The 26,616-nt window shown below is 50.6% G+C and overlaps 3 protein-coding genes across 10 annotated transcripts in view; 1 reads left to right on the forward strand and 2 right to left on the reverse strand.

The window, feature by feature from the left end:
• The window catches only part of pkhd1l1.1 (PKHD1 like 1, tandem duplicate 1), a 31,537-nt gene extending 24,034 nt beyond the window's left edge, over positions 1 to 7,503 (forward strand). Inside the window, exons 60-73 of the mRNA XM_061826384.1 lie at positions 123 to 213; positions 291 to 439; positions 881 to 1,003; positions 1,072 to 1,183; positions 1,360 to 1,476; positions 1,539 to 1,704; positions 2,193 to 2,425; positions 2,508 to 2,672; positions 2,738 to 2,895; positions 4,412 to 4,547; positions 4,897 to 5,238; positions 5,569 to 5,720; positions 5,794 to 5,940; positions 6,542 to 7,503. Coding sequence (XP_061682368.1) covers positions 123 to 213; positions 291 to 439; positions 881 to 1,003; positions 1,072 to 1,183; positions 1,360 to 1,476; positions 1,539 to 1,704; positions 2,193 to 2,425; positions 2,508 to 2,672; positions 2,738 to 2,895; positions 4,412 to 4,547; positions 4,897 to 5,238; positions 5,569 to 5,720; positions 5,794 to 5,940; positions 6,542 to 6,919 — 2,469 coding nt within the window. The 3' untranslated portion in view covers positions 6,920 to 7,503. The remainder of the gene's footprint in view (positions 1 to 122; positions 214 to 290; positions 440 to 880; positions 1,004 to 1,071; positions 1,184 to 1,359; positions 1,477 to 1,538; positions 1,705 to 2,192; positions 2,426 to 2,507; positions 2,673 to 2,737; positions 2,896 to 4,411; positions 4,548 to 4,896; positions 5,239 to 5,568; positions 5,721 to 5,793; positions 5,941 to 6,541) is intronic.
• Positions 7,504 to 7,649: 146 nt separating this feature from the next.
• Positions 7,650 to 17,800, reverse strand: ints8 (integrator complex subunit 8). 3 transcript variants are annotated; one of them, XM_061823100.1, is made up of 28 exons: positions 17,744 to 17,800; positions 16,795 to 16,933; positions 16,542 to 16,716; positions 15,925 to 16,065; positions 15,792 to 15,863; positions 15,668 to 15,719; positions 14,740 to 14,922; positions 14,445 to 14,552; positions 14,226 to 14,378; positions 13,024 to 13,124; positions 12,824 to 12,965; positions 12,386 to 12,456; positions 12,129 to 12,304; positions 11,932 to 12,062; positions 11,745 to 11,855; positions 11,308 to 11,515; positions 11,094 to 11,215; positions 10,831 to 11,015; positions 10,089 to 10,122; positions 9,968 to 10,027; positions 9,818 to 9,879; positions 9,628 to 9,746; positions 9,432 to 9,535; positions 9,314 to 9,364; positions 9,145 to 9,218; positions 9,007 to 9,071; positions 8,861 to 8,904; positions 7,650 to 8,232 (listed from the first exon to the last, which is right to left on the reverse strand). In XM_061823100.1, the coding sequence occupies exons 1-28, from the start codon at positions 17,765 to 17,767 to the stop codon at positions 8,116 to 8,118; spliced, it is 3,024 nt and encodes a 1,007-aa protein (XP_061679084.1). In that variant the 5' UTR covers positions 17,768 to 17,800; the 3' UTR covers positions 7,650 to 8,115. The 3 variants fall into 3 exon arrangements, with proteins under 3 accessions (XP_061679084.1, XP_061679066.1, XP_061679075.1); XM_061823082.1 differs by having other exon boundaries at positions 12,386 to 12,537; XM_061823091.1 differs by having other exon boundaries at positions 12,386 to 12,537; positions 17,656 to 17,793.
• A 1,175-nt stretch (positions 17,801 to 18,975) lies between these two features.
• LOC133502470 (probable C-mannosyltransferase DPY19L4) lies at positions 18,976 to 26,469 on the reverse strand. Of its 6 annotated transcripts, none has more exons than XM_061823311.1 (19): positions 26,144 to 26,468; positions 25,925 to 26,074; positions 25,063 to 25,187; positions 24,388 to 24,478; positions 24,173 to 24,294; positions 23,101 to 23,246; positions 22,903 to 23,026; positions 22,307 to 22,441; positions 22,108 to 22,239; positions 21,430 to 21,531; positions 21,275 to 21,348; positions 21,051 to 21,177; positions 20,852 to 20,956; positions 20,667 to 20,787; positions 20,030 to 20,086; positions 19,874 to 19,956; positions 19,664 to 19,801; positions 19,422 to 19,580; positions 18,976 to 19,352 (listed from the first exon to the last, which is right to left on the reverse strand). In XM_061823311.1, the coding sequence occupies exons 1-19, from the start codon at positions 26,223 to 26,225 to the stop codon at positions 19,188 to 19,190; spliced, it is 2,238 nt and encodes a 745-aa protein (XP_061679295.1). In that variant the 5' UTR covers positions 26,226 to 26,468; the 3' UTR covers positions 18,976 to 19,187. The 6 variants fall into 6 exon arrangements, 5 of the variants coding, with proteins under 5 accessions (XP_061679295.1, XP_061679286.1, XP_061679276.1 ...); XM_061823302.1 differs by having other exon boundaries at positions 19,669 to 19,801; positions 26,144 to 26,467; XM_061823292.1 differs by having other exon boundaries at positions 19,669 to 19,801; positions 21,051 to 21,209; positions 26,144 to 26,467.
• Positions 26,470 to 26,616: the final 147 nt, after the last annotated feature.

A 26,616-nucleotide genomic window follows, 5' to 3' on the forward strand; every position in this document is an offset into this window, starting at 1 on the left:
CATGAAAATGAAGTCATTTTTACAACCATTACTAACTGAATGGGCAAAATGAAGTCATACATGTATAAAACTAAATGAGTCCAGAAGGCTAGCCTTCCTAACGTGTTCATTCTTGGCGTCAGGTGAACGAGGGGGAGGACGCGGTGATGCTGCACAACATCGCGGCGGGCTACGAGCGGGTCGCCTACCGCGTCGATGGCGAGCCGTGTTCCGGTGAAGGCTTGTTTACGTTTGCGAAATCCATCTTTTCAAATCAAAGCTCTTCTGAGCGATGACGTGAACTGGTGCAGGCTCCTCTCACGAGAACGAGGCGTGGGCTGACAACGAGGCTCACGGCGGCCTCCACGGCGTCTACATGAACGGCGACGGGCTGCCCGGCTGCTCCCTGATCCGTCGCTTCTTCGTCTGGAGGAACTTTGACTACGGGATCTACTTCCAGGTAAAAAACACACCATTTTTTTTTTTTATTTTGATTTGACCGATTTGTGTTTTTTCTTGCATTGAATGAGAAGCTTCGAAAGTGAGTGGACCGACTCCAGGAGAGTCGACAGGATTTATATGACAAGTATTCTGACTCATGCGCAGTATCACGATGACGTAGTGGTCCAAGGTCGAAAATCTTACATACCGCGTAGCCATCTTGGAAATGTGCCGAGTGCAAGACGGGACTACCCGCTCCGTGTCAAAATTGAAGCAAAGTATTCATCTGCCGTGCCGCCGTTAATTTTTACCTTTGCCGATGTCGTTAGCCCACGGTTGTCCCCAGTTGCTCCAGATTAATATGAAAATTTTTAAAGATCTACGTCAACGTATCCCAGCTTTATTCCACGGAACTAAAATGAGTTTTTTTTTTTTATTCCTGGGCCTTCACCCCTACCAGACCCACATGAGCGTCAGAGTGGCCAACGTAACCTTGGTGGACAACGGCATGGGCATCATGCCCATGATCTATGCCCCGCCCTCTCTGTCCCACCAGTACGCCGATAAAAAGATCCGCGTGGAGGTAAGACGGAAATACCGCTGGGCATTTTTTTTTTTGGGCCGATCTCTTCCTCTGTGTTCTTTTCCCAGAATGCCGTGCTAGTCGGCCGAAGCCCCCACCTGAACTGCTCCGACACTCTCGACGCCGGCGACTTTAACATATTCAGTAGCCGGCTGCATCGGGCCCCCAGACCCGTCAACGGTAACAAATGACACTTTCGAGTCCGCGGCATTCCCTTTGGAGATTCTATCGGCAAATTACTTAAACTGGTTTAAATTCAAATAAAGTGTCAATTGAATTTGTACGTTGAAATTTCATTTTACTTTTGTGTAAATGCTGACCCAACTTGAAAGTAACGTTTGCGCCGGCGCGTCCAGGCGGCAGATCGGGAATCTGCTGGCCGTCTTTTGCGTCGGCTCACAACGCGGCTCCGATCAAGCCCCATCACGGCAACATCAACTACAACGCCATCCGAGGCCTGATGGAAGTCGCCGGTGAGTTGCAACAACAACAACGGGCGTCGGGAGCTAGCGCCTCACCCGCCCCTCTCGTGCAGATTCCACGTTCGCGGGCTTCCGAAAGGGGTGCCCGGGCGAGACCGACGTGATGTTCATGAGCAACCCCCGCAACGAGGACTTGCAGCACCCCGTCCACGTTTGGGGCCTGACCGTCGTCGACGGCGCCAGAGACGCTCGAGTGTTCATACACAGGCCCGACATTGGGTAACGACATCAAACCACATCGGCGCCGACGCGGTGGCTTTAGGGTTGACGACTATTATTTCATTTGATTTTATTTGATCGAGGCGTGTTATATTTTAGTTTTATGGGCAGGAAAAGCTATTTTTAAAAATGTATCCTTTCGTTCTTGACTTTTTTATGGGTCACATTTGCCCTTATTCATATACAGTATCTGTTCTGTTTTTTTACGTAACCAATGCAGAATTTCCATTTTGATTCCTTAAAATATATATTTTTTTATTCATTTAGATTTCGTTTTCTTGTAATCTTCGTTTTCCAGCATTTTTGCATTTTGACATCCAGACCTTTTCTTACTGTGTTCAATTTTACCGTTTTGCCACTTCTTCCCAGACACACAAAAGCGATACCTCGCATTATTTTATGATTCCGATCGTTGCGATTGACTTCTTTTTGATGTTGCTGTTATTTCTCACGATGTTTTTCATCCCAATCACGTGCGGGGGTGTCAGCAAGGTGAACCCGTCCGACTGCGTGGACTTGGACTGCGACGCCAAGAAGAAGAGTTTGCTGCGCGACCTGGACGGTTCCTTCCTGTCGGCGGCGGGCAGCGTGGTGCCGCAGTCGGAGTTCGAGTGGGACGGGGACCCCCGGAGGGGGCTGGGCGACCACCGCATCCCCAAGGTCATGCTCACCTACCCCAACGGCTCGCGCATCCCCGTCGAACGCATCGCCCCCAACAAAGGTAAACCAACGCTCGGGCACACTTGCAACGCCAATGTTAGTAAAGGAGTCGGCGAGTGACTTCGGCGGGCGCGTTTGCGCAGGAGTTATCCGAGAGAACTGCACCTACGTGAGCGCATGGCAGGCGTACGAATGCTCCGCGCTCAGCTACAGGATGCTCGTCATCGAAAGTCTGGACGCCGACACGGAGACCCGACGTCTGAGTCCGGTGGCGGTGCTTAGCGGCGGCCACGTCGACCTCATCAACGGTACCGTCGCCGCGGCCGCCAATCCCGGCGGACGTTCCCGGTCGTACTATGTGGCGTGCGCGCAGGCCCGCAGGACCACGGCTGGTGTTCGGGTTACACGTGCCGCAAGAGGGTCTCCCTGTTCCACGCCATCGTAGCCGCGGGCCGCCCCGCCGACGTCTTCTTCACCGGCGTCAGCCCTCAAAAGCTGCGCCTCATGATGCTCAACGCTGAGCGGGCCGAGGTCAGACTCCAGACGCGCTTGAAAGTCACTTCTATACTCGAGTATTGGAAGTGGATGTAGCGCCTCTCAAGTATATCATACTTTGATGAGAGTAGACTAACCTGACTTCTTCACGCAATCAAAATTAGGAATTAATCAAGTAACAGAATGACAATTATTCTAAACTTCTATTACAACTTTACTCTTGTGCACTTATTCTCTCTCAAAAGGTCTCTGAAATAATATTTCCCCTTACCAGTTCAAGTTATCTTAATTTAAACACCCAAGCTACCATATAAACTCCTCAATTTTTTTTTTAAATGTCTTGCAGATAGTCAAAATGATAGACCTGGTTATGTAAGAAAAAGTGTGAACATCTAATAACAAAATAAAGGTTGGAAAATCAAACATGTATACAAAACATACATTCAAATCAACATAACTGGTACACAATGCACACTTAAGCTAAGCTAGGCTAACTTAAGGGCTCGTACAGATGTGAAATTAGCCCAAAACAAAAGAAATTCAAACCCCAATTTCTCTGCAGCGTTTCAAACGGCAGTCGAGGGTTGTGTCCAATTGTCCAGCCTCGTCCAAGTCCTGACGGTCCGATTCCTTGCGAAGCTTCTTCCTTGTGCTCCGACAGAGAGCTCGCTAGCTGGCGTTAGCCTGTCGCTGGCCGGTGTTAGCAAAGTTCCTCCCATCCTCAGTTTTAGCGGCTAAGTCCGCCACGTTGCGGCGTGATTTGAGTAGTCCATAACAAACAACACATTATCACAATTGAACTGTCAACAGTCGTTGTCGAACAAGTTGATCCGTTTTGACCAATGTCCGCCCTTAACTTTTCTTTTCTTCGTACTCGCTCGCTCCCGCGCTTTCTCTCTCCCTCAACTCCTCCCCCCACGCGTCACTTCCTGTCGTTCGTCAACACAGGTTACCGTGATAAAATGACAAAACAAAAGTATTTATTTTCACAAATTGAACATTCAACAAATTGAAACAAACATTTCAATACTAATCCCTTCAACGGGAAATAAATTCAGCACACAGTTTAACAAATATTCCACCAGCTTGTATAAAGAAAACCTATAACCTATTTTTATTTTTATTTTAACATTTAACTGTAGCAATTCTTTAACTAGGTTACATGGACATTTTTTTTTCCAGTCATTTGAATATTTGATGTACTTTGGGAATTCTATTTTGTTTCTCTTTTTTACTTTTTGAAATATTTATCCTCATCTTAACTCCAAAAATAAAAAAAAATTCTCATTGTGTTCAATGAACTGGTTTTGTTTCCTTCTTTTGAATGTCTTCTAAATGCTGCGGCCTACGTGAGGATAAGCGGCTTGGAAAATGGAACTGAACACGTACTTTATTCTCACTTTGTTTGGATTTGTTTGTATCGTTTTAATTCCAACGGGTTGATCATTAACTGATGTTATTATTATCGCACTGTATATTGTGATGCATTTTGTATTTTCTTCACTTAACAAATGAATAATTTCACATTTGCCGGCTCTTCGTTTGCTTTCAGACCGCGCTGGTATCCGTCTTCTACTCCAAGCCGCAGCAGATGGACGTCTATGCGGGCGACCAGCTGGTGGCGCCCACCAACGCCCGGTGGAACCACGACAAGACCGACTACACCCTGAAGGAGCCCACCTACGAAGGTACCAAGTACTCACGTAGGCTTTAAGAAGACGTAGGCTGTTTGTTGCAGAGGATAAAGAATGTATTACATTTTTTTTTTTGTATCTTCATGTTTTGCTCGCGTCTTTTCAAATAGAACTTGTTAAAAAAGGAAAGGCCTGCAAAAATCAATGCTCATTTGGTTAGCATGTTTGTGCCGTTTCATCATGAAAGTACCTTTTTTGTTTTCGTCGTACTTCACAACCTGGCATATCGGTCTGGCGTTTGTACCTTGAAAAACTCTTTAGGCAGGTCACTTGTAAGCCAAGGTACCACTCTTAACCCTCCCACTGAGCGCGTGGTGAAAGGTCGTCGGCGTTTTGCGTCCAGGTGAATACGTCCCGGAGCTCAACGGCTCCACCCTGGGCGCCAACTTCTTTGACCGGAACTCCAAGATGTTGAAGGTCCTGCTGAGGGGATCAGAACCGGTGGAAATCCGCATGTCCCCCAAGCTCGTCATCTCCTTCAACCTGCCCGCCATGACCGAAGACCAGTTCTTCGGCGACGACCTGGTCCGCAACCTGGCCGCCTTCTTCAACGTCCCTTCCGAGATGATCCGGGTCGCCAAGATCATCCGGGAGGACTCGAGTCGGAGGAAGAGGTCCACAGGCCTGACGGTGGAGGTTGAAATCAAGAAGCCGCCGGTCCAGCAGGTCTCCAACGGCACCGACGGTGAGTTTGAATCTCAAGTTGTACGCCTCACACTTGCGGTTTCTTCAGTTTTTAGGGCTCTGACTCAATATGAAAACAAATGCTGGGCAGCACGGTGCTATCGCGGCTAGCATGTCTGATGTGTAGTTTGGAGGTTCCAGTTTGGAATCCCACGCTAGAGTCGTGTATTACCAGTTCCTCCAATTTCCTCTCGCATGCTGAAACAATCAAATAAGACTCAGAACTGTCCAAAGGTGTGTCTGGTCTGCCTTGCTATTAAACTGGCGGCCGGTCCAGGTTTGATCCCACTTCTCTCGCTAAAAGTCTGCCGTTCCCACGCGACTCTTCCAGAGGAGGAGGACTTCCAGTTATTGGAGAAGATCGCTGACAGTTTGGGACAGGCGGCCATCTCGGGCAACCTCAGTCGCTCCATCGGCTTCAACGTCACGTCGGTGGGCGTGCTCCCCCCACCGCCTCCGTCCTCGGACCCCCGCTGGAACCAGGTGAGGCTGAAATCCCCTCGAGTGCACAAACTTCGACCGGAGCGAAAATGATGTTTCGGCCCGGGCCTTGCAGGAGGCCACCGCGGAGGTGACGAGAGAAGAACCCGAGATGAGCCGCGTGGCCGGCGTGGAGCGGCTGCTCCTGGTCCGGGAGCCCGTCCCGGGTCCGTACGTGGGACCGCTCGTGCGGCAGCCCAGCCTCAAGGCCGTGGACCGGCAGGTGAGCGGCTGCGTCCGTATTTATTCATCACCCCTGAGACCCGTTTTCTTAGCCGCTTATCCTCACAAGGGTCACGGGGAGTGCCGGAGCCTATCCCGGCTGTCGACGGGCAGGAGGAGGGTGGGGTACACGCTGCACCGGTCGCCAGCCAATCGCAGGGCACATTGAGACAGACGACAGCTGCACTCGCAATCACACCTTGGGGCAATTTAGAGCGTCCAATTAATGTCGGATGTTTTTGGGATGTGGGAGGAAAGCGGAGTGGCCACCCGGAGAAAAGCCACGCTCGCAGGCACGGGGAGAACGTGCAAACTCCGCACGGGGAGGGTCGGGCTCGAACCCGGGACCTTTCCAGCTGAGCACATAAATAATAATAACAATAATATGAATGAAGGAACTAATAAAAACAGAATCAGGTCAGAAACCAGAGTGGTTTTTGTAAAATACAAATCAAATGAAAGTCACGGATGAAATTTGAATTCAACAATTGTACGTCCAAAAATATGCGTCATAAGAACAATATTTCAGCGACCACTACTAGGAGGAGCCGGCGTCAAGTGGAACTCTCACACCCACCGCCGCCCAATTTTGCCGTCTCCAGGGGGACTGCGTCTCGGTGGGCGTGACCACCATGACGGCGACGGCCACCCTGAAGGATTCGGCGGGCGCCGTCGCCGCCGGTCTGGAGGGCGACGTCACCGTCTCGTTCCGCTCCTGCTGGGCCAACTTCAGCGACCTGTCCGTGGTCGCCGCCGCCGAGGACCTGACCATGGTCTTTGCCCTGGACGAGTGGACCGCCAGCTCGCGGGAATTCAGCGTGCGGGAGGCCCCCACGCCCGCGGCCGTCGGCGACGTCACCCGGGCCACCCCGCCCGACGACAGCGTCTTCGGGGCGGGCGCCGCCGTCGCGCCCGGCAGTCTGTGCCTGGCGGGCGTCATCTACACGCTCGCCTGCTGCACTGACGTTCTCCTAAGCTAGGGGGCGCTCTCCGGCCGACCCACCCACTGCTCATAGCTGGGATTGATTTTCTCAAAATGTCCTCTTCTTCTCTCTTGCTTGTGCATTTGGCGACTTTTAATAAAGTCTGCGATGTTTGACATTTGTTCTTTCTGGGTGGAAAAGATCCCACCGCTGTCACACGCACACACAAAATATGAGCATTAATAGCGCACACAAACGCACGCTTAACACTTGGATCCGACGCAACAAAGGAACGTCGGGGGTCCGGGAAAGGGTTCGTCTGCTGCCCCGCAGCCACTGACCGTGCGCGCATGCGTCCCTTGAAATATGTCATTATCCAAGCCGCTTATCCTCACAAGAGTCGCGGGAAAGCTGGAGCCCACCCGAGCTAGCTTCGGGCAAAATGCAAACCACACCCCGAACTGGTCACAGGGCCAGTATCAACACCGTCACTGAGCGGGAATCGATCCCACGCTGCCCGCACCGAAGGCAGGCGTGTGTGCCACTACGCCATCATACCTTGAAATGATTTTAATTCATTCAAAATTATTGTGATCATAGGGGAAAAAAAAAAAAAAAAAACACTGTACCGAACGTCCGCTAGTCGGGCCGTACGCCCATCTCGGGGGCGTACCGGAACCCGTCCCGGCCACCTTCGGCCGAGAACTCTGGAATGGAATGCATAATGTTTGAAAATTAAATATGAATATACTTGATTTCACCAATAGGTTATACAAAGCCCAAAGAATCCTGCGCATTGTTGCCTTTATTGAACCTTCGCAGATGAGCGCTCCCTGCAGGGCAGCTGGCAAACTGCAAACCAGAACTTGGGACGCGTGTTGGGACAGGAAGTTCAAAAGGAGACCGACGGGGGTGGACTTTGGCGGACACAATGTCAAAGCAACATTTCGGAATCTATCCAAAATTGTCATTCATTAAAAAAAAAAAAATGAATATAAACGTGTTGTACTAAAAAAAAAAAAAAAAAAAAAAGCAAAAAATGACACCGGCGTTGTTCTGATCTTCGGAAAGCGGCGCCGAAGTCGCGCGTGGACTTATTTGGGCATCCAGGCGCCCGCAGACTCGCCGGCCGTGCGACCGGAACACGTTCACGTCATAAACGTCAAAGACGCCGCGTGGGGGGAAAACGTTTTCTTTGGGCCAGTCCGAGACGCCATTCCGAGCAACTTCCTGCCGTATTTACGGTCCGCGACTCAGAAGTAGAGCTTGGCCATGGCCTGCAGGAACCTCTTCTTGCGCTTTTGGGCCGCCAGCTGCAGAACCTCCTCCGGGTTGCTCGTGTTCAGCTCGGCCTGACCGATGGCTTTCATCTGGGGAGCGGAGGACGCCCGGGGGAAAAAATAAAATAAAATAAAAAAAAGACCACAATTGTCTTCAAGGGAGCGACGTGAGGGCTCGCATCGTGGCATCAACCATCACGATAGCAAAAAAAAAAAAAAATGGAAACGTTTTTTGCTTTGTTTGGACTTCAATTAACCCAAAAATCCGGAACGTGGAAACCGTGACAAAAACAACATAAACCACAATTCCATCATGTGATAACAATAGAGTGGGATCGGAAAAGTCTACACACCCCCGTTCAAGTGTCAGCTTTCTCTTTAAATATGCTCCCGAAAGAAGCACCGGCTTGTCGTCGGGAAAAGAACCAATCACATCCAAACGAGAGGCAACCGACACTTGCCTCTTACAAACTCCACGTGTTCTAGTAAGCTTTTCCTGACTGCTGGTTTAGTTACTTACTTCTTCAGTGGCAGTTACTTTGTTACAGAGTGCGGCAGCAGACACCCTCCTGAACGGCCCAATAAAAGTTTGGATGTTCGAGAAGGCTTTTCTTGCCATTCTTGTAGTCAAATCGCCCAACACGAGTTGAGATTTCTTATTTTCTATCGCAAGAGGTGTGTGGACTTTTTATATGCGCCGTGTGTTGACGTTTCTTACCGCTATTTGTCTCTTTTCCGTCTCACCGCGCTTGTGGTGGATGTCTGACCGCACAGTCAAGGTCGCATATATACACACACACACACACACACATCTATTTTTTTTTTTTTTTTTTAATTTAAAATGGATTATCCGGGGAAGGATACGCGTGAGGTACTCCAAGATGGTGACGTCCCAGATGTAGTCGTAGAAGGAGTCCATGGCGTCGTGGCTGCCTCGACAGACACAAACGCGCTCACACACGCTAGCTGGCTCGTAGCGGCGTCAATACAAGCGGACAGTACCTGTTCTGCTCCTGGAGCGCCTTGAACGCAGTCATGTAGTCCACTTCCCGCAGGAACTGGCACAGGACCGCCACCTGCAACGCGCGCCACACAAATGGCCGACATTAGCGCAAATCACGCGGATCTTCCATTCGATAGCGTGCGTTTTGTTCTGTTGCGTGCACGCGACCTGCGTGTGGCAGTTCATCATGGAGCAGCACTTGATCATCCGCTTCAGAACCTGAAGGCGAAAACACAAAACCGTCACCGGGGGTGAGGAGGAGCCGCGGGGGAAGGGGGTCGACCACCTGGTCCGTGTAGACGTCGGGCGGGACGGCCTTGCTGAAGAAATCCGACGCCACGGCGCCGGCCTGCAGGTACAAGTTGAGGGCGGCCGAGTACTGGTTGGTGGCTGCGGGGGACGACGACGACGCCGCCGCCGTGATTAAAAGATCCGGAGCGAGGCGCCGACGTTACGTCACGTGACGTTAGCGCTGTCGTTACCGAAGTAGATGTCGGCCTGCGTGATGAGCCACGATTGGTTGTTGGGGTTGAGCGTGAGGGCGTAGGTCACCAGCTCCTTGACCGTCACGGCCACCGCCTCCACGTCCACCGCTTGGATGCTGCAAGACGGGTGCGAGCGCACCTTGAGAGAGCGCGATCGCAGGAGGGAGGAAGACGGCCGGCGTCTTACTTGGGCAGCGACGCCGGCCAGATGGAGAGGTGCTCGGCCGTCACGTCGTTCACGATGTCGTCCTGCGGGGGGCGGCAGAGCGTAGACTCAATTGTCGCGAGAGCCGGCGCAGGAGAAGAAGAAGCGGCGGCGGGGGCGGCGGCGTCGTACCCGCACGAAGCTGTGCAGCCGCACGAACAGCGAGATCAACGTGGTCAGCACCAGCGGCTCCTGGCGCACAAACGCGACGTCACGCCACCACGACGGCGACAACTTTTTATTTGGTACTCACTCGGATTTTCTTGACAAACGTGATGAATTTGCTCCTGGAGGGGAAAAAAAACAAGCGCGTCATATCGTTTGCTTCATAACGGTAAAGCCGCGGCCCGCATTTTGGAAAATCAAGCGATTGGAGTCATTTTTCCATAAATGGCAGATGTTATCCATCAAAAGGACATCAGGACATTTTGCTAAAAATGACAAGTTTGGAAAACGTTTTGTGCCATTGTTTTCATATCATCTGCTCCATAACGGTAAAGACGCGGCCCGCATTTTTTTTTTCCATAAGTGGCAGATGTTATCCATCAAAAGAAAAAATGGTTTTGTGATTTGCAATGCGTTTTCGAAAGATTTTGCATCCATCCAATTTTCTTCTGCTTTTTCACAAAAACAAAGACAAAGGCAAAGCGTTTCCAATCCGTCTTTGGCGTCGACGCCGCCGGGGAAAACCTCGCGATGACGTCGCAGGGCACCAGAGGGATCTGCGAGCTGAAGTGCCAGGATGAGGCACGCGGTTATTTTGAGACAAGACTGTGACCACTTTCATGTTTAGCTCATTTTTGCGTTCAAAGGGCAACACACGCAAATCGTTTTCATGAAACTGCTGACATCTTTTTTTTTTTTAACCATTTGGTATTTTTATCTTTTTCTAATTATGAAAAGATGTGCGTTCCAGCCATCATCTGCCGTTTGGCGCGGCACGCGAGACGTGCTAAATGTGACGTTTTGTGTTTATTTCCCGATCGCGCCGGCACCTGTGCAGGATGCCCATGGAGGACTCGCGGTGCTTGATGAGCCCCACGCGGCCGTCGTTGCTCCGCTTGTGCTGGACGGAGACGCTGCAGATCTGCACCACCGCGTCCCAAAGCTCCTTGGCCGTGCGCCGGCTCTCTTTGGGACCCGGGAGCTCCTTGCACGTGGACGCCAGAAGCTGCCCCAGCTGACAAAAAAAGAAAGTTGGGTTGGGTTGGGTTGGGTTCTCGATAGAAACACTTCCTTGCCGACGTTCGCGCGTCACCTTGACGTAAGGATTGCCGGCGACGGCCGAGGGCGGCACCTGCAGCGTCAGGTAGTCGTTCTCCCTCCAGTTCAACATGAAGGCCACGCACTCCTCGCCGACCGCCTGCCGCAGCGGAAGGTCTGCGCAAAAACAAATCAAAAAAAAAAACCCCGTCGCAGGACCGTCGCGGCGGCGGAGACCCGGGAGCACGGCCGGCGTCGGCGAAACTCGCCGCGTATCCTCATCTCCAGGTAGCCGCGAACTCTGCTGACGAGGTCGGGCGGCGGCCGCTCCTTCCCGCCGTCCAGCGCCGCCGCCGACTCGTGGGCCCGGACCTCCGTCAGCAGCAGCTCGTTGAGCATCACCTGCCGCAGGCGCGGCGAGAACTCCGTCACCAGCTCCAGGCAGGCCGACAGCAGCTGCCGCGCGTGCGCAAAGTCCTGAAAGGAAAGCGTCGCGGTGGGGCGTTGTGAGGGCGGAGCTAAACCGATGCGATTGCATGACGTGAAGTCCCGTCACGACGTCACAAGACGACATCTCGCGAGGGCGACATGCTTGGATGCTAGCATGCTACGCTACGCTACGCTACGTTATATCGCTATGACGTCACGTGACGAACGGAAGCAAATCTCAGAGTGACAATGACCGCCGCAACGGCGCCGTCGGTACCTTGATGGCCGTGCAGTGGAGGCCTTTCGCCGTGAGGATGTAGACCAGATCCTTGGTCAGGCCGTCTTTGATGGCCAGGATCACGTTGATGTAGTCCGGAGGAACCTCCCACTAGGAACAAAACGCGGAGCGGCGTCAGGCCGGCGGTTTTTGCTTCATTTGCGGCGATCTCGACCCGCGGGCCCACCTTGCCGTTGACCTTCCAGAAGGGCCCGTCGGCCGCGTCGTGCAGCTCGTTGAGGATGTGCCGGATGGCGCGCGGGTCCGAGGAGAGGATGAGGCGCTGCTCCAGCTGCCCGACGCTCACGCTGGCCGACGCTGCGGGCGGGAGGAGAGCGCCGCCGTCGGCATTTTTGCCCACTTTCCCGCCCGCCCAGCGCTTACCCGGGATGTCGTAGAAGGACGGCAGCGGCTTGGCGCCGAGGTCCACGGCGGCCGAGCGCTTCTTCAGCTGCTCCGCCAGCGGCGTCCTCTCCTCCTCCCTCAGGAGTTCGCCGAAGAGCTGGTGAGAGGACACCAGCGACGCCAGCGCCGGATCCTCCAGGCCTTCGCAAAGGCCGCTGCCGCGCAAAATCCGCAGACGCCGAGTTACGGGCCGGAGCCGGGGCGGGGCGGCGGACGCTCGCCGGCTCGGGACTCACCGCATGAAAGCGGCGGCGTTCCTTCTGGACGCTTCCGACGAAGGTTCCTGCTCCAGGGACCGCGAGCACACCTGCGAGCCCACATTATTAGGAACACGCCGAGGCGACGACGACCGAAAGGACGGACGGACTGACAAACTGATGTCATCGTTCTGGAAATGATTTTGACAGCATAATTCGTTTTGTTATTTATTCTTCAGATTATCTGGTTTAGCACGCAAAAAGTTCAGACTAAATTACAATAATCCAATTAGTGCCTACAAATATGTCAATTACCGCCATTTTTCTATATATACACACACTAAAATGAAGACCTCGATTTTATTCGAGAAATTCGAAAGGAAAAATGTGACGCAACAGTTATGACAGGAGGCCATAAAAGGGAGGCGCAGCGTTTTATTGTTCCATCCGCATCATTTTTTTCCGATTCTTCCTTACCTCCAAAACGAAGTCCAGCAGGCGCTTGCCGGGCTTCATGAGCAGCTGCCGGAAGCGCACGCCGAGGACTTCGCCGTCCAGGGCGTCGCGCACGGCGTTGCACGCGCACAGCTGGCGGCACACCTCGTCCAGCCCCGCCTCCCTAAGCGACGGCGCGTCGTCAAAAATATGATTCAAAAAGAAGACGGCCGGCCGCTCACCCTTGCTGGGCCTTGTACGAGAGCTCCCTGAGGACCGAGTGCCGGAAGTGGTCGGGCAGAGTCCGGCTGGCGTTGTCCTTGATGAAGGCTTCCACCACGCCCTGCGACCAACACGCCCCAAAAAAAAAAAAATACAAAGATCCCCGTTGAAATGAATGAAAACTCCTCGCCGGTATTATAAGAACGAGAACTAAATAAAAACTTGATTGACGATGACCATTTCGTGCACTAATTCAATGAGCCTTGTGCTGCTCCTTCTGGTCTGGTATTACGGACAAAGAGAAACCAAGACGTCGATGGCAGCTTTTGTTCTCTCGTCCGTCGACAACATTTTGCCGGCCAAATTTGTTTGTGGCGTTTTAAAAAATAAATTTTGGGAACTCAAATCTTTGCTCACATCTATAAGCAAAAATAAAAACAATGACAAACCCCCCCCAAAAAAATTGACCGACCGACCGACACCTGTCTACACAGCACTGAATGCTACGTAGCAAAAGTTGACACGCCCCTTTCCAAATGGTGATCGGACCACAGCAGCGTAATCCCGCTAGAACATCTGAGCTTTTTCAGGTGCGATGGTCCGAGCGCTCCCCCGTGCGTTACTCACAGGGGAAATCTGGGTTACGTACCAGCAGACGCTTACTGGGAAATCCCCCGGTCTCGTCGTTCCCCCTTCTTCTACACAGAGGAAGCTAACATACGCTAAATCCTAACCCTAAAACAAAAGTTGATAAAAAAAAAAAAAAAAAGATATAAGACACGTATGTGTACGTTCGCAGCGTCGCTCTTTCTTCGACGTCCGTAGCCGACGTGAACGCTCGGCGACAAGCTGTCGAATGGCACGTGTTGAAGAAGCGTGGAGGGGATGTTTCAAGTTTACAAAATATGCGCGCACGCGCATTAAGATACGCGCAGGCAGGCGCGTTACTCACAAAGGGAATTTGCGGCACGCTGGCAGCTGCGCGCCGCCTCCAATTTTGAGAGTTCGCCTTCCGTCTAATACGAGTCTCAACGTGACCCCGCCCACAAGCGCATTCCCAGCGAGAGGAGGGTGTGCGCATTTGCGCAAGAAGCATCCCGGCTGTTTCTTTTTACTTCGTCAAGTGAGTTGTCAAGTGTAAAAGGTCACATTAATGCTGCCAAAAGTTTGAAAACGATTCATCCGGTCCTGGTTTTTTGGCCGCACGACTGACAAACCCGACCTGGTAGCCGCGGGCGGCGAGCAGCCCGTTGATCTGGTCGTAGCGGGTGGTCTGAGAGTCGCGCGAGTCGCAGTCGCCGGTCAGAGCTTTGCAGGCGTTCCAGTAGCCCGCCAGGCGCTCCTCGTCCAGGTGGACGTGCACGGCCGAGTCCAGCTGGCCGGGCGGAGACGCGAGACGGAGACTTTTGACGTCCCGACGGGCGAAATGCTGCGCTCGTACCTTCCTCAGGAGCTCCTTGGTCTGCCTGAAGTGGTCTCTGGCTTGCTCAAAGGCCGGTCGGTCCGTGCAGCCTCGCTGGAAGAAAATGGCGCCCAAGTCGTAGTGGACCTAAAACGAGGAGAAGGCGGACGGCGTGAAAAACGAGGGTCCCGACCGCCGTCCCGAGTTCACTTCAGCGGTCTGATCGGGATTTACAAGGAAAAAAAAAAAAAAAAAAAAATGACGGTATAAACGTGCGCGCCCGAGTTTGCGATTTTCCTCACGGAAAATGTCGGACGCGTCGGTCGGAGCCCACCTGGCAGTGCAGCTCGTTGGCGCTGATGCGGAGGCCCGCCGTGGAGGATTCCGTCTCGCCGTTGGCGGCGGAGGCGTCGGCGGCCAACAGGTCCAAAGTCCTGACCGTGTGCACGTACAAGTCCTTCTTCAGGCGCAGCGCCCCCGCCAGGACGCTGATGGAGTCGCTGGCCTGCTCCTTCAACTGGACACGAGGAGCCGAATCACTTTGTTACTTTCACAATCAGAATCGAAGTCCTCCCATCACCACTCCGGAAATATTTTGGCAATTTGGGAAACTCTTCTCATTCTGATTTATATTTTTTTTTTTCAGAAAACGATTTTCTCCCTGTGCCCGCGTGGCTTTTCTCCGCTTTCCTCCCACATCCCAAAAACATCCGAGATTAATCGGACGCCCCAAAAGTGCGGCTGTTGTCTGTCTCGACGTGCCCTGCGATTGGCCGGCGACCGGCTCAGGGTGTACCCCACCCTCCTCCTGCCCGTTGACAGCCGGGATAGGCTGCGGCGCTCTCCACGACCCTTGTGAGGATAAGCCCCTTGGAAAATGGATGGATTTGATCAATAAAAAGCTTATTTTGCACTACTAATAAAATGATGAAATAAGAAATGTTTGATTGAAACGAGATTTTTTCATCGTAAAGTAATCCATTTTCTTAGCCGCTTATCCTCACAAGGGTGGCGGGGAGTGCTGGAACTTATGCCAAGGGGCAGGAGGCGGGGCACACCCTGGACCGGTCGCCAGCCAATCGCAGGGCACACGGAGACAAACGGCCGCACTCACAATCACACCTCGGGCCCGGGATTGAACCGGGTCCTCGGAACTGTGAGGTCGGCGCTCGAACCATTTGCCCCACCGTGCCGCTAAAATAAGTTCCTGTTCTAAAAACGACTATCGTCCGTCGCCTTGCAGGAAGCGAAGCGGGCCGCACCACGCTGAGGATGTTGTCCGTCATCTCTTTTTCCTGTTGCACGACGCTCAACCTGCAGAGACGAGCAAGACGCAAATTGACGTCCGTGCGAAATCCTGTGGCGGTTTCAACGCGGCCAACTTGCATGTTCATCTGGTGCGGGCCCGGCTTGGTCTGCTTCTCGGGAAAACTGCTCAGCACGATGGTCCTGATGGCCCTGAGGGATTGCGGGGGGTCGGTCACGCGGCCGCCGAAACGCCGACGGGTTTGGGGCTCACCAGCGGTTGTAGATGAGGACGGCCATGGCGGTGGTGGGCGGCAGCGTGGACAGGTCCAGGTCCACGTGTTTGACGCCCGCCGGCACTTTGCTGACGCACAGCAGCTCGTTCAGCAGCATGTTCAGCACGGGGATGCTCAAGCTGCAGGGCGGACGGCGAGGCTCGGGTTTGATTCGCGGACATTGACGGCGGCCGTAAAGTCTTCGTCCGCGGACCCGGTCGACGGCGACAGGATCTCCTTTCCCTTCGCCGTCGTTATACGGTCAAGAGCAACGCGACGCGAGACCTCGGAGACGCAACTTGGCCTTTCGCGGCAGCGCGACGGTGACGTACGAGCGTCTGAAAAGGAAGCACGTTGCGACCGATTCTATTGATGAAGAGTCCTCCGGCTATGGCTTCATGAGGAGTTCATTTTCCACTAGCGCAAATATGAATATAAGACAAGATGGCCACTGCGATGTGCCTACGTGGCAGATCGATACTTGTGATCAGATTGGTGATCATTAAACGGTCAATCTGGACCTTTTCCACAATCCTCATCGCCATCTTTTCTCTGACCTTACCATTCATGGCAGTGAAATTCATAACATTCAAGAAGATAAATATGTAAGACGCACCCTTTCTCCAGCGCGTCGAGGTCCCACTTCATGTACGCCGCCACTTTGAGCGCCAGTAACTTCAAGGTGCGATTCCTGCGGTTGTCAGCGGGCGGCTGCACCTGGTTCTGCTCGTTCACCGACGGCTTGGACGCCTGCTCCAGGAACTGGACGACCAGCTGCACGCCCGTCGGGTCTGAGGAGACGCACGGGGACCGTCACCGTCGCCTCGCGGGAAAAGGCGTCACCCGCCCGGAGACCGTCGCGGACTCGCCTGGGTTGGACTTCTGCAGGTGTTTCTCCAGCAGGGACGCGTCCAGGAGGAACTCGAACCAGGAAGTCTGGAGCGGCGTGCCGGGCCGGCTGCTCGTCACGGCGGCGACCCGGTCGGCCGCTTCCGCGCTCATCCTCCCCTGGTGAACGCAATTTCGTAAAAAAATTAATTAAAAACGGCACGCTCAACTAGCTCCACCTCTCGCAGCCTGTCCGTTCGATATTTGCCTTTAAGAGGCGGGGCTTGTCAAGGGCTTGTGACATCAGCATGTCTGTGGATAAGTGCTTGGGCGTGAGCCGTCATGGAAGTGTGTTGATAGGGTTTCGACTGTTCTCAATAAATGACTTTTGGAGACTGTAGCCCTCCTTTCCCCACAAGCAAGCATGAGAGCAAATATGCGCACGGTACTGTTAAAAAAAAAAAAAAAAAAAAAGTATACAATTTTTTTTTTAAAACAAAAATGATAAACCACCACAATGTTGAGAGTTAAGGTTGTGGAAGCATTGTCTCGTGGTGACCAATAATAGGCAAAAATGCTCTTACTAAACTATAAAAACGTGTTGTTTTTTTTTTTTTTTTTTTTATATATTGTGAAACAAATGAATATCAACCGCAAATCTATTGAACACATAATCGGAAGTCAAGTGAACATGTTAGAAAGATTGTGGGGGGTTCGTAAATGTATTCCTAGTATCCCACGCGGGCGGGGCTCCTATAACATCTACCACCGCTTGGGTTCGGAGGAGCCGCTGTTTTAAATCGAGCACACCCCTTCCTCCGTTGTTTCATTTACGATTAAGTTTCTCGCTAGTTGACACGTTTTGGAAGCCGCCGTGCTGGCCGGAGGGTGAATTATCTTACCTGAGTGCGTAACAAATGAATTAAAACAACACAGAAGGTATAAATCAATTCAAAGTCTGGTGAGGGACAAAGTGTTGCTGTTTCTCACATAATTGAGTGTGAGCCTCGGCATTGCGTCGTTTCCGCTTCCGGTTCGTCTTCGGGAGGGTCCAAAGTGCGCCGCTTTTGCGCATATTTATGGTGCCCCCGATCGGAAATTAAATTATAGAAATAATATTTCTTTCGGCTCGTTTAGTTTAACTTTTTTACTGTCTTACTACACGTATACAATTAGTTGCTGTTTCAGTGACTTTCACACGCACAAAGTTGTCAGTTCCTATTTTTACGTCTTTATATCATCTCTCACTGCTTAAAATGTCATTCTGCAGTAATTTATCACCGTCAAAATGCGACACATTTACTACCGTAAATGTACAAAAATGACTGTCGCATAATTCGATATCTACCTTGTAGAGATATGCAACATTTATTTTGTTTTAGATAACTGTTTGTACAGTGCCTCATTGAATGCTGCTGTGTATGTATTTAATTATGACCAATACCGTCACTAAAAAAAAAAAAAACAAATACCATAGCAAGGCGTACAAAGATGTCAAGTTTATTTGCACAAAAGCTCGAAATATATTTTATGCTGCGACAAACGAAAATGGGAAAAAAATGGCAATTTAATAAAAACTAACTAACTTGAACAATGTTTAAAAAAAAAAAAAAAAACATAAGGAGGGACGGACAACTCGGCATCAGGAGCAAGAAACCTGTCAAGGCAAAATAAGAGCGACCCCCCCCCCCACCTCCCACATGCACTTTATTGAGGCACTGCTAATGCAACAATATTGCTTCCCTTCAAACATCATCATATTGCAGTGAGGTGAGCACAATATTATATTTTGTGAATTTTACAAGCCTCCTCAGGAAGAACAAATCTGTGGCCGTCGCTATCGCACGAGGATGTGCTGAAGGCAAGAAGAAGTCAAAGTTGAAGAACTTCAGACGAGAACAGTAAAATGCACATATGGATAAATTACAGTAGAGACTGCAGGGTGTCCCCCCCTCCCCACCGGAAAAAAAAAAAAAACAACAGACCCCTTCACTGTCCACTACTTACACATTTGTTATTTTGGTATTACGTGCTTATAATAACTGTGACTTTACGTGACAACAAACTGCAGTCTGGCACATGTTGAAATCCTAAATGTTCAATTCCATTTCCAACATTGATTTCCTTCATATCTCCATACTCGTACTTTTTGGGCAATATTAAAAGGAAATTGCACACACTGGTCGCCAGACCGCACCTTATTACTACCAACAATTTCCCCCCCCCCCACTGTTGTGTGACATTTCTTCACACGAGTAGGACAAACTACACGTTACGAGCTACTAGTGGGTATTTTGGCTCCATGAAACCAGCATGCACGACGCAGGCCGCCCGACCTGGCGGGCCCAGTAGTGTTACTAGTGCAGGTTTCATTGTGTCCTGTTGTGGCGGAACAACGTTACCGGGAAGAGGCCGTCGTTCTACTCGTGCGCATTTAGTACTGGAAGGAGATGACGGCGTTGACTCTGTAGACGTGGTAGGAGCGGTTCCAGAAGACGCGGGTGAAGTAGTTGGCGTAGGGCGAGCGGTCGGTCTTGATCTCGTGGCAGAAGCGGCGGCGCCCGGAGAAGGCCAAGGTCTCGGCGTCGTCGTCGAGCACCTGCGGGGGCCGTCGGGAGGGCGTCACACCGGAAAGGCAGAGAAAGACGAGCGGCGCCGCGAGGCTCACGTGTCCGTTGGAGACGTCCAGCAGGTCCTTGACGCGGCAGCCGCGGTCCGAAGCCGGCTGGTTGCACAAGGACTCCTCCACGATCACGTAGTTGGCCTTGCGGGCGGTCAGGATCTTGTAGACCTCCTCGGCGGAGCGCATGGAGTACACCTGGTACGTCTGCCAAAGCACAAAAGCAAGCGCAGTCAGAAGAAGAAGAAGAAGGAGGAGGAGAAGAAGGGGGGGCGGGGCCCGGGGGGGACCTCACGTCCTCGCTCCTCCTCAGCATGTCGACGTCCGAGTGCAGCGGCAAGCCGGTGACGGCGGCGCCGGTGCCCGCCTTGACGGCTCCCAGGAGCCGAGGGCTGCCCGCGAACACGGCCGCCGCCGGGAGGCCGGTCCTGCCGGGAGGGAGGCTCGCTGAAACGGGTCGCGGCAGCCGAAGACGCGCCGCCGAGGGGAGGGGGACTCACCGGATCCAGCCGATCAGCTCGGCCGCGTCGGGGTCGCGGAACTCCTGAAGCTCCGACAGCTCGGCCAAGATGCGGGGGCAGTACTGCCCCGGGATGCGAAAAAAAAAAAAATCGGACCCGGAATCGGAATCGGGATTGTTTGGCCCAAAAACTCACCTCTCGCCACAGGCTGAAGCCGATGATGGTCGGCACGGCCACGCTCAGGATTAAAGACTACGAGGAGGACACAAAAAGATCCGCATTTGAGATCATTCGCTTCTACGAAAACAACATAAAATCAAGTCTTACTGCCGAAACGGCTCCTGTCAAATTACATATTTTTGGCATGACATCATTACCCCTCTTTTCATTCGTCAACATTCTAGTATAAAGATAGTATTCATTTTAAAAGCGGAAAAAAAAAAAGGAAAAAGTATTTGAGAGTCCACATTTTTTCCAGTCAATTATTTCTTCTATAAAACATAAAATAGTCACAAAAAATGTAACATTTAAAGTGTAAAAACGGCATTATTTTCAAAATAATTGTCACCAAAAAAAAAAAAGAATGCAATTGCAAGAAAAGTAAAATTGTAACAATAAATGTCATTAAAAACAAAGACTTTCCACGTTTTCAAAAAATACGTTTCTCCAAGTCAAAAAGATGGAATAAATGCAGCAGTGAAACAAATCATCAAAATCATAGAAAACACCGATACCAAATATGAAATATACTCCCCCCCAATGGTAAACATAAGAAAATGTTCAAACGATGTTGTGGAAAGCAGAAGCGCCACGGTCGCGGCGTCCGTCTCACCAGGACCACGGGCTGGACCGACTTGACCCGGAGCCACCCGAAGACGCTCATCCACAGGTCCGGCGAGCACACGCCGAACGCCGCAAACGCGCACACGTACGGCGTCCACAAGTATTTCATCCTGCATCGTGGAGAGAACGCGCTTGAACCCGGCGGCGCCGCTCGGAGGGAGGTCCGGGTCCTACCCGTCGAAGAGCAGCGTCAGGCCGCCCAAGATCAGCGTGTGAAGGACGTGGTAGACCACCTCGGGACGCTCGCCCACGCGGCCGTCCCGCGGGGGCCGCCGGCCGCTGAGGGCGCGAGCCGGACAAACGGGTCAGCGACGAGGCCGGCCACGAGAACGAGAGAGACGAGCCCGGACGGACGGACGGACGGACGGGCCACCTGAGTCTGGCGCGGACGGCCTGCAGCGCGGAGGCCGCGCAGACGGCCAGAACCAGCAGGTAGAACGGCAGGACGGACGCGCGAGTCAGGCGCAGGAACAAATCCGGACCGGGGGAGCCGAGACCCGCTTGGCACGCCAGGAAGTTGCTCGTAAAGTCGCTGGAACACAAACGACCGGACTTTTCCCCCCCCCATTCAAGTTTCGCTCCGACGACCAGACTTACTTTGTCGTACTGAGCCCAAACTTGACCTCCAGGAACTTCAAGACGAATTCACCTTCGCCTCCGGGCACAATTTTCTGCGAGGGAGGGAAAACAACCGTGGAAAAAAAAAGAAGGGAGAGGCCGACTTTCCCGATCGGGTCCAGTCACGGAAGCACCTTGACGAAATAGTTGAAGCTGGCGCTGGTGCTGAACACCAAGTGGAAATGCAGGAAGAGCTTCAGCAATCTGGCCACCAGGGGGCCCTTCTTCATCGTTTGCTGTCACAGAAGCAGAATGAAGGGAGGAAAGTGGGGGGGGCGGGGGCGCATCCAGACAATATATAATTTGTTCGCGCACACCCCCAAAAAATACTGATGAATACAAACAGTCAAAACGAGAACATGCGTGTATCATTTTACTGTATCAAAATAAGGGCTTCATTCATTTAGTCAAACATACAATCAAATAGTCAATAAAGCATTAAGTACACATTCACCATTTTTATTCATTTTACTAAAAAAAAAATGGTTGGTTATTAGATGTTTATTAAAATGATCTGGGTAAAAAAAAATTTACATATTTGCTGCTGCAGCAAAATTACAGAATAAATCATAAAATTCACAGATATGAATAATAAGCAATTTATAGATTTCATGCCGTGCAGATATTGGACCTTTTTATCAAATGAGCTTGTTCTTCTACATAACTATGTTTTGTAGATTTTTATGAAATGTTTGGGTGCGGACGATGAAATTATTTTCATTGGGGGAGGGGAAGAAACCAAAAAAAACAAAAACAAAACTCCGACATGGCCTTGCTCCAATGAGCGTTCCCGAGGGGTACGACTACAGTACCTGGAGGTACCTCGCCAGACCGGAGCCAATCAGGAGGCTGAGCAGCGGCGAGCCCAGCAGCGCCGCCTTGTGGAAATGGAAGAAGAAAGCCAGCAGCAAGGAGCTCAAGTACACCTTGTGGATGTCGGACATCTGCGGGGAACGCCGGTCGTCGTCAAACGAGGGTGGGGGGGGGGGTGGGGGGGGGGGTCGGTCGTACCTTTCGAGGCGGCACCAGGTCCAAGGAGTCCAGAAGGAAGAGGCAGAAGGCCTGGACGAACAGCACGTAGTGGCTGTGCTCCCACACCAGCAGGAAGGTTAAGGTGCTGCCGCTCATGCTCACAAAGCACAACAGCTGAAAGCGACAGTGACGACTTTGCGAGAGTTCACCAAAAACACTTTCGCCTCTCCGAGGGCACAATTGTGAAGTGTGAGCGCCGCTATCGCCAAAAAACGTTGCAAGTTGGAAAAACACAACAGCTTCAGAAGAAAAAAAAGGAGGAGTCTAAGGAGAATTTGGGGGAAACTGCAAAGTTCCAAAAAAATAATTCTCAGAACTTAAACAATTTGGAGTTCAACCGACAAAAACAGCAGTAAGAAGTTGAACAATTTGGAATTTGACTCAAATCTTCCAGAAAAAGATTTCTCAAATGTCAAACAATTCGGAGATGGACTAAAACATCTTCTGGAAAATATTCAGAGTTCAACCAAAGCGTTGTGTGAAATGGGCCTCAGAGGTCAACCCCAAAAAAACAACTTTTGATGAATTGACTTGAGGAAATTGCAAAACCAAAAAGAGATAACGAAAGTTCTGACCTCAGCCGGCGAGCCGACGTTATTGGACAGGAAGCCCGTGAGCGCCGCCACCTGGCAGGCGTAACATGGCAGAGCCCAGTTCTCCCGCAGCGGAAGCGCCTGCTCCACTTTGGTGGCGTCGGCTCTGAGTCGCAGACGGGACGGACGCCGGTTAAAGCGGCGACGGGCGGGCGGGCCTCCGGGCCGGCGCCGACTGACCTGCTGACCGCGTACCAGGCCACCGCCAGCGCGCCGGCCGCCCAGGTGCCGCTCATCAGCCAGCTGCAGACGAACAGCGCCGTGGCGTACGCCGCCTGCAGCGCCAACACCGTGCCCACGTAGAAGTAGATGGGCTCCACAAAATCCTGACAGGAAACAAACGTTCACTTCGGACCAGTCCGCGGACTGGACGGGCCGGCTTGGTGCACGCTGTAATTTCCATTTTTTTTTGTTTTGTTTTTTTCGCACGTACGATTTTTAAAACAGATAGACGGAACGGGTCATCGGGACTTTTATTTGAAATAAGGAAAATCATATACGTGTATATTTTTACTTAATTATTTAATACATAATTTCCACAAATTAAAAAAACACTCATTCAGTTGAAGAATTAAACATTTTCCCCCAATTTTAATCAATCTCAATTTTTTAACTATTTATGTTAAAATGTGTATCTACAATTGTTTAATTTAAAAAAATAATTCTGGTAATTTTTTTTTTCATTTGTATTTTATAAAAAAAAAAAATTGAATTAAAATGAATTATTTACTCCAATACAGATATATTTTTTTCGGTGTTATTATTCCGAATAAATCAATTAATCAAATCCAATCAAATCAAAAGAGGGTCGAGTGAAGGGGCCCACGAGTCCCGAATGGGCCTCTCAAATCAATTCGCCACATGATTAATGAAAAAATATAGAAAAATGAATGTGTTACATTTATTTAAAAAAATATTTGCAATTTTAAATAAAATCAAAACAATGAGTTACTTCAATTAATCAGTTAACCAATTATATCGGTTCATATCTGGATGGAAAACATGTCAGATAGTGCGAGTGAATTCTAGGAAAATGATTTTTACATTGTAGTATGATTATTTTTCAAAATAAACCATTATTTAAAAAACAAACAAACAAATAAATAAAGAAGAAGGACCCCTCGCCCAGAGACACTTGAGACAAATTGGCGGATAACAAAATATTGAGTTGTGATGCGCGGGCAGGAATTTCCCTCCGAAGGATCGAAAAGCGACTTTTCCACGATGCGCTAAACGAGCGTTGGAGGCTGACCTTCCCGCCGGACACTCTGTAAACGTAGCTGGTGACCACTTCGGGATACAAAGACAGACGCTCCACGGCGTTGATGGTCTGGCCCGCCACCGTCCCGTCGTCCGCCGTCAGCTCGTAGAAGGCTGTCGCGCGACACACACACACACACACACACACGACGTGTTGACGCCGTCCGGCTTCGCCGAACCCCCCCCCGGAGGGGAGGAGACTCGCACCTCGGTTGAAGGACGTGGCCGCCAGCAAGTGCTTGTAGTAGTAGTAGTAAATGCCGCTCCCTCCTTGGAAGGTGAGCTCCCGCTCCACTTCCTGGAATACCAAAAAAAAAAAAAAAAAAAAAAAAAAAAAACCCTCAGACTGAAGTCGTCTACAAGTTCTGACTGAAATCCTCGAGATAGATAGCAGTAAAAAAAAAATGAAAGGGAAATTTAACCGTCAAAACAAGCTTTATGTAAAAAAAAAAAACAAAAACAAAACAAGTGCTAGCTAGCTAACGTTAGCGCAACGTTTTTTTTTTTTTTTAAGCTATCAAAATATCTTCTGAAAGCTTTGCAAACGTTGTCAACTAACAAAAGCGCAAAGTGAGAACAGCTGTAAAAAGAAATACAAACTTTTTTTTTCCCGATTAGAGAATTTTTGCTGCACGTATTTGTTTGCCCGGACATGATATCATGTCAGTTCTGATGTGATGTTGAAGCTAATACTCTAGCCAATGGTATGGATGAGACTCGCGTGAAGGTGGTTTGTTTGTGTTGAAAAATTCAACGACTAACTACAAATATTTATGTAACACGGTTTATCGCGTCAGGGGTCACTCGTGACTGTATTTGTACTCAGTTACGACTTCCCAGCGCCGACGTGGCGCCGTCTGTCGTCAAGCGGGCGGGACCCACCTGCCTCGTCGAGAACCAGAACTTCCTCTCGTGAAACGCTGAAAGGTAGGCGGCGTAAAGCGTGCCGCACGCCACCGCCGCCAAGCATCCGAAGAAGAGCCGCAGTACGTGCTGAATGGCGCTCACTGCGGAGAAATATGGAAAATGATGGCATTGTGAATGGTATTCAGGAGAAAAATTATGTTGGGTTTTTTTTTGGGTGGGGGGAGTTCAATTTGGGTGGACGCACGTCAACCGTAACAGAATGCGAAAATAAAAAAAAATAAAAAAAATATCATAATTTTTAAAAAAGAGGCTCGAGGACACATGACACAGAGCATTGGACAGGAAGTTGGACATTTTGGGTGAATTTATTTTTTCCGTTCTTCTTCTTTTCTTTCCCTTCCGCCAACTCTTATTTTTATTTATTTATTTGTATATATTTTTCCTATTAGGGCATTATCCACATGAGTCACACGAACTAGATGGATTCCAACTATGCTTGGGAAAACCTTGTTTCATTTCTGCTAATTAGTCATCTCTGTACGGGAAATAATTGCATCCAACAAATGGCTGCACGTTTGTGACGGCGTTGTGAAAGAGCCATTTTTCCAGAGCATTTCACTTAAGTTTGATGATCTGAAAGGGAAAAGGAGGAGGTATTGGGGGGGGGGGGGTTATTTATGTTTACAATGGTTGTAAGATATTGGAGGGGTTTTTATGATAGTAATAGATAAAGCTAATTTAATTTTGTTTTCTTGCAACGATGAAAATAATTTATGAAATCGTGCTGGTGTGCCGTTGTTTAGCAGGTAAATATAGATAGTATTAGCAAAAAAAAAAAAAAGTGTGTAAGTGTTTTTGACTCCATGTCTGAACTTACACGCAGGACGTTTGGATGCTCTTCCGGTCTCCTCCTCCTCCTCGTCCTCCTCCCGTTTGTCCGACTCGTCCTCTTTCCTCTCGCGACCTTCTTCATCGTCGCCTCCTTTCCGCTCCTTTTCTTCGGCCACTTCATCTTTTACTCGACCATCTATTTGGGGAAAGGACCTGTTAGCTGAAGCTAGCAAGTGAGGCTGAGTTAGCATCATTGCAAACTTACCGTCGCCGTGTTTGTCCTCCTCCTCCTCCTCCTTTTCGGCCACTTGCAAAGTTTCCGACGTCCGACGTCGCAACGCGGTCATGGCGGCGGAAATATAATATAATGTAATAAATATAACATCATTTGAAGGCTGAATATTATCTGACGCTCAGAAAAGGCAACATGATGCCGGCGAGTTAGCTGACACGGGTCAACGCGGAACAAAAAACGCACGCCGCTCTGTGCTTAAAATTATATTGTGTTTAATTTGCCATTATTAAGAGAATTCTTAATGAAATGTCACAACTGCACTGTTGTGAAATGACAACCCGGAAGCTGTACGCCGCCGCCAAACCTTGTGCGCATGCGCAGCTCATCGGATTTGTCACGTGTGCTCCGAGAACCCGGAAGCCTGCGTGAACGACGCCACCTCCCAATAGAGACGTCACGGTCAGGTGATTTTCGGCCTAGCGCCATTTTGGAAGACAACAACA

Source organism: Syngnathoides biaculeatus, chromosome 1, assembly GCF_019802595.1.
Source record: "Syngnathoides biaculeatus isolate LvHL_M chromosome 1, ASM1980259v1, whole genome shotgun sequence".
NCBI classification, from domain to species: Eukaryota; Metazoa; Chordata; class Actinopteri; order Syngnathiformes; family Syngnathidae; genus Syngnathoides; species Syngnathoides biaculeatus.